Here is a 12,995-nt window from a genome sequence, read left to right on the forward strand (position 1 = left end):
TTTGGTACTGGGGATTGAACAGATGCATATAGTTATATAACCAATTTTTGAAAAGACCTAAGGAGAACAGGTTCTTGCTAAGTTGCTCAGGGCATTGATAAATTACTGAGACTGGTTTTGAACTTGCCATCTTCCTGCTTTAGGCTCCTGAGCTGCTGGGAGTATAGGTGTATGCCACCATACCTGGCAAGCACTGGGTTTATACAAGAGACCTAGGTTCATATACTAACTCTGTCTTGAATTAAGTGTGTAACCATGGCCAAATCACTTCTGAGCTTCCTGATTCTATACCTATAAAAGGTAAGGATAATAATTTTTACCTTATTGGTTTGTTAAGAGATCCAAGTAAAACAGAAGTTATGACATCACATTATGAACCAATGATTCTCAGGCCTGTGCCACCGCACGCCTGTAATCCCATCGGCTCAGGAGGCTGAGACAGGAGGGTCACAAGTTCAAAGCCAGCTTCAGCAAAGCTGAGGTACTAAGCAACTCAGTGAGACCCTGTCTCTAAATAAAATACGAAATAGGGCTGGGGATGTGGCTCAGTGGTTCTCCTGAGTTCCATTCCCAGTACTGGGGGAAAAAAAATGAACCAGTGATTCTCAACCCAGACCCCTATCAAAATCATTTTTAAAAAGAAAATTGTTTTAGGGGCTGAGGGTGTAGCTCAGTGGTAGAGTATGTGACTATCATGTGTAAGGCTCTGGGTTTGATTTTTAGCACGCCCCCCCCCAAGTTCCTACAATTTTCAGCATAACAGATAAGGAGCTCTGTTCTGACCCTCCCCCAGTAAGTAAAACTGAGGAAAATTATAGTATAAAGCCTCTGGAAATGGTTCTGGAACATTCAGAAGTGAAAAATGAGGGGAAAAAGCAAAAATGGGCAGAAATGAAGGGATAAATGATTCAATAATAAGTCTGAGGAGATGTTAATACCCTACTAGGTAGAATCATAACAACTAAAGTCATTAAGGAAACAACACCATAAATGAAAGATAGTAGTTTATTATCTGTGCATGGTACATTCTAATACTGTCAGTGGAAGTTTTAAACTACATATATACTAAACCCTGAATACAAGCTGCAACAGTTGTATGACAGCTGAGATAGCATCTAAGTGAATAATGGTTAGATAGCATACATAGCATTGGTAAACTGGATGAACATAGGGGTTATTTACCTTCCTGGCAAGACAGTAGAATGGTGTGAGATTACATCAGTAATTAGAATGATGTGCAGTTTAAAACATAAATTGTTTATTTCTAGAATTTTTCTGTTTAATAATTTTGGACCATGATTGGTCACAGGTTAACTGAATACTCAGAAAGCAAAACTGCTGCAGATAAGGGGTGGACTATACAAATCAGATATGAAGAAGGACACATTATATGTGACCTTATAAAAATTAGAATTATGAAGAAATGGAACCGTTTTATCCCAATAAATTAAATGGCTTCGACATTTTTTTTTTTTTTCAAAAGAAATACTATCAAAACTGTCTCAGTAAGGAATAGACTACCTTATGAAGGCATCACAAAACTACCTACAAAGAAAAGCCTAGGCCTATCTGATTTCACTGCTGGATTCTACTAAACATTTAAAGAAGAATTATCACTAAATCTTCACAAACTCTTCCAAAAAGCAGAACAGGAAGGAACACCTCCCAACTCATTTTTTTTAATATATATTTTAAGGTGTAGATGGAGACAACATAATGCCTTTATTTTTATGTGGTGCTGGGATCGAACCCGGGTCCCGTCTGTGCTAGGCGAGCGCTCTACTGCTGAGCCACAATTCCAGCCCCCTCCAAACTCATTTTATGAAGCTTGTATTACTTTGATACTATAACCAGAGAAAGGCATTTCAAGAAAACTACAGACCAATATTACAAATATGAACATAAAAGTCCTTGTCAGAATACTAGCAAACTGAATTCAACAGCATATAAAAAGGTTTATACATCATGACTAAGTGGAATTTATCCTAGAAATATGATTGATTTTAAATCAAAAAATCAATTAATGTAATGTATTAGTAAAATTTAAAAAATGCTGTCATCTCAATAGACACTGGAAAAAACATTTGATAAAATCCATCACCTTTTTCTGGTAAAAACAGTCAACTAGAAATAAAAGGGAACTTCTCAACATGACTAAAGTCCATCATTCCTATTGATGAAATACTGGTTGCTTTGCTTTTGCTTAATCTGGTATAAGACAAAGATATCTGTTCTCTCCACATCTATTCGATTTTGTACTGAGGTTTCTAGCCAGAGAAATTTAAGAAAAAGGAAGAAACAATATCAAGGTCAGAAAGGAAGAAGTAAAGTTCTCTTACACATGACATGATCTTGTATATCCACTAAAAAGTTAGCACTCATATGGCAAAATTGTAGTCTATAAGACTAATATGTAAAAATCAGTTGTGATCTATAGGCTTGCAATGTACAGTCTGAAAATGTAAAATTCCATTTATGATGGCATAAAAATAAAATATTAGGAATGAATTTAACAAAAGAAGTCTAAACTTGTAGAAAGAAATTAAAGATGATCAAAATAGAAAAGTATTCTATCTTAATGAGTTGGAATTTAACATGCCTAAAGTGCCAATATTCCCCAAATTGACAGATTCAGTGCAGTTCTATCAGAATCCCAGTTGGCTTCTTTATAGAAATGGAGAAACTGATTTCTCAAATTCATGTGGAATTTAGGAATTCATAATAGCTGAAAAATCTTGAAAAGGAATTTCAGTAGGAAGAATCACTCGATTTCAAAATTTAGTATCAGACAGTAGTAATCAAGACTGTGGAATTGACAGGATAACACTGTGTGTGTGTGTGTGTGTGTGTGGTGCTGGGGATTGAACCCAGGGCTTTGTGCATGTGAGGCAAGCACTCTACCAACTGAGCTACATCCCCAGCCCAGGATAACACATATTAACTTATAGGTCAGTGGCATAGAATTGAGTGTTAAGAAATTAAACCATGAAAAAAAAATATATATATATATATATAATTATGGTCAACTGGTTATCAACAGGAGTGTTATTATAGTCTCTTTGAGCAGTTTTAACAAAATACCAGAGACCAGGTGACTCATAAGCAACAGAAATTTATTTCTTACAGTCTGGAGGCCAAGAAGTCCAAAATCAAGATGCTGGGAGATTCTGTATTTAGTGAGAGCGTGCTTCCTGATTCATAGATGGATGATATTTTCACATGGCAGAAGAGTCAAGCAAACACCCTGGTATCTCTTTTACAAGGGCAATAATCCCTTTCAAGAGGGTTCTATCATCATGACCAAATCATACTGGCCCCACCTTCCAACACCATTACAACAGGAGTTAGGATTTCACATACAATTGAATTTTTGAGGTATACAGATGTTCAGTCTATAGCAGTTGCCAAGACCATTCAATGAAGAAAGAACAGTTTCACCAAATACTGTTGGGAAACTGCGTATCCGCTTAAAAAAGAAGTTTGACTCTCACCATGTAGAAATCTAACTCGAAATGGATTACAGACTTATATGTAAAAAATAACATATAAAACTCTTAGAAGGCAACATAAGTAAGGCCCAGGATTTTTTTTTTTTTTTTAAAGAGAGAGAGAATTTTAATATTTTTTAGTTTTCGGCAGACACAACATCTTTGTTTGTATGTGGTGCTGAGGATCAAACCCGTGCCGCGTGCATGCCAGGCGAGTGTGGTACCGCTTGAGCCACATCCCCAGCCCCTAGGATTCTTAATATTATGACACTAAAAGCATGGACAAGAAAAGAAAAAGATTAATTTGGACTTCAAAATTAAAAACTTTTGTGCTTGGAATGATACCATTAGGAAAGTGGAAAGATAACCTATATAATAAAAGAACATGTACAAATTATAGTTGATAAGACAGTTATCTGAAATGGATAAAGAATTCTTACAACTCAAAAGTAAAAATAAACCAATTAAAAAAGGGACAAAAGAATTTGAATAAATTTTATTTGGAGATATTACAGTTAGCAAATAATTAGTTTGAAAAGATGCTGTATTTCATTAAGTCTTCAGGGTATTGCATACCAACACCACAATGAAATATTGCTTCATATGCACTAGAATGGTTAGGTTAAAAATCTCAATAGCAAAGTGTTAACGAGGATGTAGGGAAATTGCAACCCTCATGCTGTTGATGGGAATTTAAAATGGTAAAGCCACTTTGGAGAAACAGTTGGATAGTTCCTCAGTTAATAAACATATTACATACCTCAGCATTTCCATTCTTATGTATATAGCATGAGAAATAAAAGTTTGCATATGGGAAAACTCATCTACAAGCATTTATAGAAACATTGTTCATAATAGCCAAAAGGCAGAAATAGCTCAGATGTCCCTCAGTTGATCAATGATTAAATATAATTGGATATGTACATAGAATGCAGTATTTTTGAGCCATAGAAAGGTCTGAAGTACTGATACATGCTACAATGTAAATGAGAATAGTTTTGCCAGATATTGTTGGGAAACTGCATAGTCACTTGAGAGTTAAGAGTCAGTTAATTGAAGGAAGCCAGTCATAAAATATTGCATATTATATGATTGTGATCACATGATATGTCCAAAATAGGAATGTTAGTTAAATGATACAGTGTTCTTTTTAAGGTGATGAAAGTACTCTGAAATTCACTCCAGCGATGGTTGCACACAGCTGTGAATACAGTAAACCCCCCCCCCCCAAAAAAAAAGCAAAAAAATGATGCATTATGTATTTTAATAAAACTTTTTAAAATAATCAAATCATTTTTGGTGACTCTTTGGGGTGAGTTTAGGCATGTATATGTTTAAGACTGAGCTTGTGGAATAGCAAAGCTTATGATAGTTAACAGTAAGCTCAGCTGTTCTCTCTCCACACTTGTAGAAATCATGACCACCCCAGGAAAAGAGAACTTTCGCCTGAAAAGTTACAAGAACAAATCTCTGAATCCTGATGAGATGCGCAGGAGGAGGGAGGAAGAAGGACTACAGTTACGCAAGCAGAAAAGAGAAGAGCAGGTAAGTTCTTGTTTATTTCTTATAAAGAACTTAATGCTCCATATTAAGAAGGAAATCTCACTCCCATTTTTATTTTAACGTTTAATAAAAGTTTCCCTTCCCCTTCTATAAAATCAACATATTTTGAGGATAGGGAAGAGAAGGTACTGAAAAATGGATTAAAAAAATGGGTCAATCTCTCAGTTTCCTATTTTCTCAGTATAACTACTATTTAATATTTTGGCCTATATTTTGTTTTTCATAAATTGATGCTTCCTTCTTAAGATTTTGTACATGTTGATTCTCAGATGACCAAAAAGCATTGCTTCTTGTTATAAACTTTAATTTGAAAATTTATAAACATAATACAAAAATAAAGAGATAATGAAGCTTATAAACCCATACCTGCTGCTTCTTTTTTTCTTTCTTTTTGGGTGATGTTGTGATTGAACTCAGGGCCTTGTGCATGCCAGGCAAGCACTCTACCAGTAGAGCTATATCCCCCCAAAATGTGGCATTTATACACTAAAAAATAACAAGATCATGGCATTTACAGGGAAATGGATGGCATTGGAGCAGATTATGCTAAGTGAAGTTAGCCAATCCCTAAAAAACAAATGCCGAATGTCTTCTCTGATATAAGGAGGTTGACTCAAAATGGGATAGGGAGGAAGAGCATGAGAAGAAGATTACCACTAAATAGGTGGGAGGGAAAAGGAGGAAGAAGGGGAATTGCACGGAAGATGGAAGGAGACCCTCATCGTTATACAGAATACATGTATGATGTTGTAAGGAAAAAAAAAATCTAATGTGTCCCATTAGATTGGGTAGAGAGAAGTGATGGGAGGGGAGGGGAGGGGAAGGGGGAATAGGAAGGGCAGCAGAATAAAATAGACATTATTATTGCTGTATGTATATAAGTGACTGTGTGACCAATGTGATTCTACAACCTGTACAATCAGAAAAATGAGAAATTATACCCCATTTGATTCAAATGTATGAATTGTCAAGATCATTGTATTGTCATGTGTAGCTAATTAAAAAAAATATATAGAGCTGTATCCCTAGCCCCACCATACCTGCTTCCTATTTGTTTACCTTTACATTCCTTTAGTTTTAAAGTAAAATTTCAGGGAATGTATCTTTTTATTCCTGAATGATTTCTGTATTATTCATAAGAACATTTATGACATTGGGTTTTTAAATTTTTTTCCTTTTTTAAAATCATTTTTAACCTGAGAACATCTTATAAGAGCTTTGGGACTTAGCCTCACTGTATCTCCCTTTAAAAGTGCTTAGGACTAGGCTGGGGTTGTGGCTCAAGTGATGGAGTGCTCGCCTAGCATGTATAAGCACTGGGTTCGATCCTCAGCACCACATAAAAATAAAAAATAAAGGTATTGTGTTCACCTACAAAACACACCACACACACATAAATGCTTAGGACAAATGGTTCATCACTTTCTTTTTCTTTTAATATTTATTTTTTGTTGGACATAATATCTTTATTTTATTTATTTTTATGTGGTGCTGAGGATCAAATCCAGGGCCTCACGTTTGCTAGGCGAGCGCTCTACAGCTGAGCCATAACCCCGGCCCAGTCTATCACTTTCAACAGACATTTAAAGGCCTAAAGCTTAGGTGACTGTTTTTTTTCTTTTGCTAAGAATAGACTTTTGAGTCTTGAAGGACCTTTTGACCCCCACATTATAAAAACTTTATAAAGGTGAAGGCATATAAATGAGTGAGAACCCTTCATACCTGAAAAATAAGATAATCTGTCATAAATATTTTGCAATTACAGTGAAATACTTATGTGGTGCTGAGGATGGAATCCAGGGCCTCGCACATGCAAGGCAGGTGTTCTGCTGCTGAGCTGCCATCTCAGCCCCAACACATACTCTTGAGAAGCACAGCTCTAGATAATTTAGGTGAAATCGAAGAGTACATTACAGTCGCAGTGTTTTATTTGTTAGGGTTGTAGATGTTTGAATCAAGCACTTTATTATTAGCATTATCATCATTATTGATAAGGGTACTTTGTAATATTATGAAAGACTTTATATTGAGTATAGTGAATAAAGTTATAAATTCTTTCTATCTTATCATCGTTCACAGTAACTATTTATTCATAAAAGGGTTTCTTTTGGATTCTTATTGCCTCTCTCCGTCTGTGGATTTATTATCCTTTTGTTTGGATTAATTTATTAGATTCTGTTTTTGTGGTAAAGTTCCTTTTCTTTGAAATCAAAAAACATATTGTTATGTACTTATATTCACCTATATAAATGTGAATGTATGCATATATGCAGGTGAACACAGGTACTGATCTGAATATAATCTCACACGTAGGGATTGTCTTTAGTATAAAGCCATTTTAAGTTGTGGTAGTGGTACTCTATCATTAACGTAGTGTTTTATTTTGTTTCTTCTTGGCAATTGCTAGTTCATACAATTAAACGCTTATAAAATTTACATTAAAAATAAAATTTTCATATTAATTGCCTGAAGGTAGATGCTCAAAGTACTTAGTATATCAGGTGGCAAGTATGACCTTCATACATCTGACTAAAACAATTTTTTATTGGAAGTTTACCATATTTATTGTATGAGATCAGAAATTGCATTAGGGCTTTTATTAGTTTCTGGAGACTGCTCTATAAAATTTTAATTTTGTCATTTCACATATACTAACTTGTATGGCCAGAACTAGTAAGAGTAAACAGGCTTCCCAATACCAAAACAGTACTTACTTCACGCCTAATTTCTAAAATAGTAAACATCAGGAAAACACAAATTCATTCAGGGACTGTTTATCTTTGCACAGTTGCTTTGTCATCTATCTGAAAAAGTAACTGGCTTACACCAACTGAGCAGTTAGATTTGAGAGTAATATAGGAGTGGATGCTGCCAAATATACAAAAGATATCTAGCTTTTAGGGCTATCCCTTCAGTATATAAGAACTTAATATTTGTTATCCAGCAGCACTATATAAATGATCTTTGTGCAATTGGCAATGACAGACCAAATTAAAGTTTATTTTTGGTAGAGCATTTTACTATTTATTAATGCCTTTCTAATTGAGCTCTTACTTTCTCTTTTTCTACAGTGCTAGGGATTGAACCACTGAACTGTTATTTCCAGCCCCTTTTCATTTTATTTTTTTTTAAGATTTTATAGTTGTAGATGGACAGCGTGCTTTTACTTGTTTAGCTTTTTATGTGGTGTTAAGGATTGAACCCAATGCCTCACGTATGCTAGGCAAGCGCTCTGCCACTGAGGTATAGCCTCAACCCCTCCTTTTTATTTTTTATTTTAAAATAGTGTCTTGCTAAGTTGCCCAGGCTGGTCTAAACTTGGCATTCCTCCTACCTCATTCAGCCTCCTGAGTAGCTGGGATTACAGCTACCATGCCCTGGTGGTAACTTGTAATTCTTCACATACAGAAAGAACACTTTGTGTTTACTAGTAAAAGTTTTTGACACTTGCTGGCTCAGTGTCAGTGGATAACACAAGTGTTGTTAAAAAGTTCATAAAAAAACAATGATGAAGAATGGAGACTTTCTTGTTATTAAGAGTTACAAGAAATATCTTCTGGAATAACCAAGATGATAAACTCTGGATAGCTAGTATTTCCCATTAATTATTTGACAGACTAGGCAACCTGTAGTCTGTAAATAAGTGTATGCAAATCATGATTTTTTTTTTCCAAAAAAACCATTTTTACTTGGAATACTTTGTGTACCAAGTTGAAAAAGCCCAGTAATGCTAAAATACTTGAAAATACTTGAAATAATTTTTCTGCTTGCTTTCTCAAATAAGCCACTTTCAGCTCTCTTCAATGTTCAGTGTGGCTTTGACTGTTACATTTCTAAATAATATGTGTATATTACTGTGTAACTTTTTCAATTTGAAGTATTATCTATTGATGTTCTTTTATGATAGTTGAAGATTTAAATTCTTATATAACTTTCCATTTTTCCATTCTCCTAGTACAGTAATATTTCATTATGTATGTGTTATCCACACTAAGTAGTACACTGTGGTTACATTTTCTTTTTTGTACTTTCTTTTTCTTGGAATATCCTCCCCCAACTCCTTTATTAAACTAGTTTGGCTTTCTTCAGATTTTTGGACTAAATTTTTTTCAGTTCTGAGTCTTTCCACAGCTTTGTGTGGTTTATGGACTTGTTTCTCAACAGTAATCCCTCCACAGAATTTTTAGGTTTGATCTTCCATTATAGTGACTCATGGCTTTTCTAAGCCTGCCTTTTATTGTCATAGATATGGTTAGGGGTTACACATTTCTTCTGATTTCAGTAAATTAGAATAATTTATAGTTTTTGTCTTTCTTATGATTGCAGGGTGGTGTTTCTGAGGGTAGGCGGATAGAAAGGACTGTTATTTTTAATTTGTATAACTCATCCTGAAAGGCAGATTGTTTTATTTTTGTTACTAGTGGTGTGAAAATTATATTGATTTAGAAAAGAAAAGTTGTGTGATCTATTTTAATTCTTCTGTTGTAAATAATAGAGCTGTATGATCTATTTAATTGTATGTGAATAGTACATTGTTGTGAATAATAGAGTATACAGTTCTAGAATAGTGCACTGGATTAATTAGTAATTTTGAAGTATGGATGATAATAGTTAACTATAGAGTATTGTATGTATGTCAGGTAAACACTTTATGAATTAATTCTGTCAGCCAAACTTCAAGGTGAGTTATTTTTTTATGAAATTTTATGTGTAGATTGAGCTTGTGAGCCACAAATGAAAAATTTAGATTTTATTGGATGAAATTCAATCCAGGTGAATGTCTTTAGATAATCTCTGTGATCCTGGGAAATATATAATATAATATTTTTATAAAAAATTGAAAAGGGAAGGATATACATTCATTACTGACATTCGTAGTTTTTTTTTTTTTTTTAATCTCCCCTTGTGGTTGCAGCAGTTCAGTGGAAATGACCTTGGTCCTAAAGAATAATACTCTTTGTCACTTGAAGGAACCTTTGAAATCATCTAGACCAGTAATGTCCAAATTGTGTTCTGTGGAACTTTTTTTTTTTAATTGTTCCTTTCCCTTCCTTCCTTCCTTCCTTCCTTCCTTCTGTAGGTGGACACAATACCTTTATTTGTTTATATTTTTTTGTGTGGTGCCAGGGATCGGACCTAGTGCCTCATGTATACTAGGCAAGTGCTGTACCACTGAGCCACAACCCCAGCCCTTCTGTGGAACTTTTGAGATTCTGGATGTGTCTCCTCCTAGTTTTGTTTTCTCTGAGACATTTGAAAGCTAGTATGGTAGCCACTACCCACAGGTGGCTATTGAGCATTTAATATGTGGCTTATTCAGATTGAGATGTCATGTAAATATAAAATTTACACTTGAGTTTTGAAGATACAGTAGGAAGAAAGAATATGAAGTATCTTTTCTTTTTTTTTTTTTAAAGAGAGCGAGAGAAAGAAAATTTTTTAATATTTATTTTTTGGTTTTCGGTGGACACAACATCTTTATTTGTATGTGGTGCTGAGGATCAAACCCAGCGCCGCACGAATGCCAGGCAAGCACACTACCGCTTGAGCCACATCCCCAGTTCATGAAGTATCTTTTCTAAATTGACAACATATTGAAACCATATTCTGGGCATGTGAATTAAATATTATCAAAAATTTTTAATGTGGCAACAAGAAAAATTTTATTATATTTCTATTGAACAGATGTAGATCATCTGCTGGATAACAAAACTCTGGAGTTTGAGTGATTTGCCTAAGATTATATAGTAGATTAGTGGAACCAAAAGCCTCTTGCATCTGGATTAATGCTCTTTCCACAGGATTATGTAGCATTAGGTTGATCTAATGAAAGTTATTTGGTGACTCCCTGTGGCACAAATCTTGTGTTCATTTTGCAGGGCAGTATTAGAAAGAAAGCATATTTAAAATTGATGGTCAAAACAATGTTTGAAGTACTTAGCTCACTCCTTATTAGTACTGACTATTAAGTGAAATCAGTCGTACCTTTTGGAGACTAGTAATAAATCTCTGATTCTGTATGACCCCAATTCACTTACAGAATTATTTTATTAATAATGATTTTTACATTTACTCATGATGCTGGGAACTTTTCACTCGAACAGTTGCATAACTTGCATTTTCCCCCAGCATTCTATTGCTTCATAAATTGTTTTTTCAAATTGAATATGCCATACACTTCTTTCTTCTTTTGTGCTTGTTTTGTTTTGTGATGTTAGGGATTGAACCCAGGGCTTCTCAACGGTAGGCAAGCATTCTGCCAGTGAGTTACATCCCCAACCCCTTAACCTCATTCTTAACTTTCATCAAACTAGTTTTTTAAGAACTTTATGTATGTATGTATGTATGTATGTATGTGGTGCTGAGCCTCAAACCCAGCGCCTTGCACGTGTTAGGCGAGTGTTCTACTGCCGAGCCACAATCTCAGCCCCCATGGAAACCAGTTTTTGTTCGTGCTTCTTTTAGGTAATAGTAGTAACTGCATGTTGGTCAGCTTTTTTCATTGTTCCGCCTGCTGTTTTGAAACTGCTACTAGAGTTTCTATCACTGCATTAGTATCATTTAAGATATCTTGAAAGTAATTGTGTTTTAAAAACAAAACATTTTATTGTATTTTCTGTAATAGACTTTTCCTCCAGTAGTTTTGAATGCTGTTGACTTAGCTTTGCTATTCCAAGTCAGTTATCAGATCAGCAATTGTATTTTTCATGACCAGTTGTAATATTATACTAAAGACACTGTCTAAACATTTATAATGTCAGTAGATAAAATTTTTAGTGATTAAATATGATTTTGGGATCCATGTGTTTTATTTATGTATTTTATATATATCTATATATCTATATATCTATATCTATCTATCTATCTATGTATATGTATATATAGATAGATAGATAGATATAGATATATAGATATATATATAGATATATATATAGATATAGATAGATAGATAGTAGATGGGCACAATAGCTTTATTTTATTTTTATGTGGTACTGAGGATTGAACCCAGTGCCTCACATGTGCTAGGTGAGTGCTCTACTACAGAGCTACCATCCTACTCCTGGAATTTTGTACTTTAAATAATCGTAAACTAAATAAAAATGAGGGGAGAAATTCATATAAACAATAAAAAAGTAAGGAAACAAATTACCTTTTTTTATTTTTTGGTAGTTTAGATGGACAGAATACCTTTATTTTATTTGTTCATTTTTATGTGGTGCTGAGGATCGAACCTACTGCCTCACGCATGCTAGGCAAGCACTCTGCCACTGAGTGCATCTTTTTTTTTTTTTTTTTAATTTTAATTAGGTATATATGACAGCAGAATGCATTTTGATTAATTGTACACAGTTGCAGTACAACTTTTCATTTGTCTGTACATGATGTAGCGTCTCACCATATGTGTAGTCATACATACACCTAGGGTAATAATGTTCATCTCTTTCCACCATTGTTCCTGCCCCCATGACCCTCTCCTCCCTTCCCTCTTCCTCTCTTCCCTTTGCCCAAAGTTCCTCCAATTTTCCCATGACATCCCCCTCCCCATTATAGGTCAGCATCCACTTATCAGAGAGAACATTTGGCCTTTGGTTTTTTGGGATTGGCTTACTTCGCTTAGCCTGATATTCTCCAGGTCCATCCATTTACCTGTAAATGCCATAATTTTATTCTCTTTTAACACTGAGTAATATTCCATTACACACACACACACACACATATATATATATATATATATACACACACACATATATACATATATATCACAGTTTCTTTATTCATTCATCTATTGAATGGCATGTAGGTTGCTTCTACAGTTTAGCTATTGTAAATTGATCTGCCTCAAACATTGATGTGGCTGCGTTACTATAGTATGCTGATTTTAAGTCCTTTGGATATAGACCGAGGAGTGGGATAGCTGGGTCAAATGGTGGTTCCATTCCAAGG

At 34.6% G+C, this 12,995-nt stretch overlaps 1 protein-coding gene across 1 annotated transcript in view; it reads left to right on the top strand.

The window, feature by feature from the left end:
* The first annotated feature begins 4,839 nt into the window (after nt 1–4,839).
* Nucleotides 4,840–12,995, top strand: part of Kpna1 (karyopherin subunit alpha 1) — a 46,655-nt gene continuing 38,499 nt past the window's right edge. Inside the window, exon 1 of the mRNA XM_015486868.2 lies at nt 4,840–5,033. Coding sequence (XP_015342354.2) covers nt 4,854–5,033 — 180 coding nt within the window. The 5' untranslated portion in view covers nt 4,840–4,853. The remainder of the gene's footprint in view (nt 5,034–12,995) is intronic.

Source organism: Marmota marmota, unplaced genomic scaffold (genome assembly GCF_001458135.2).
Source record: "Marmota marmota marmota unplaced genomic scaffold, marMar, whole genome shotgun sequence".
Lineage (NCBI taxonomy): Eukaryota > Metazoa > Chordata > Mammalia > Rodentia > Sciuridae > Marmota > Marmota marmota.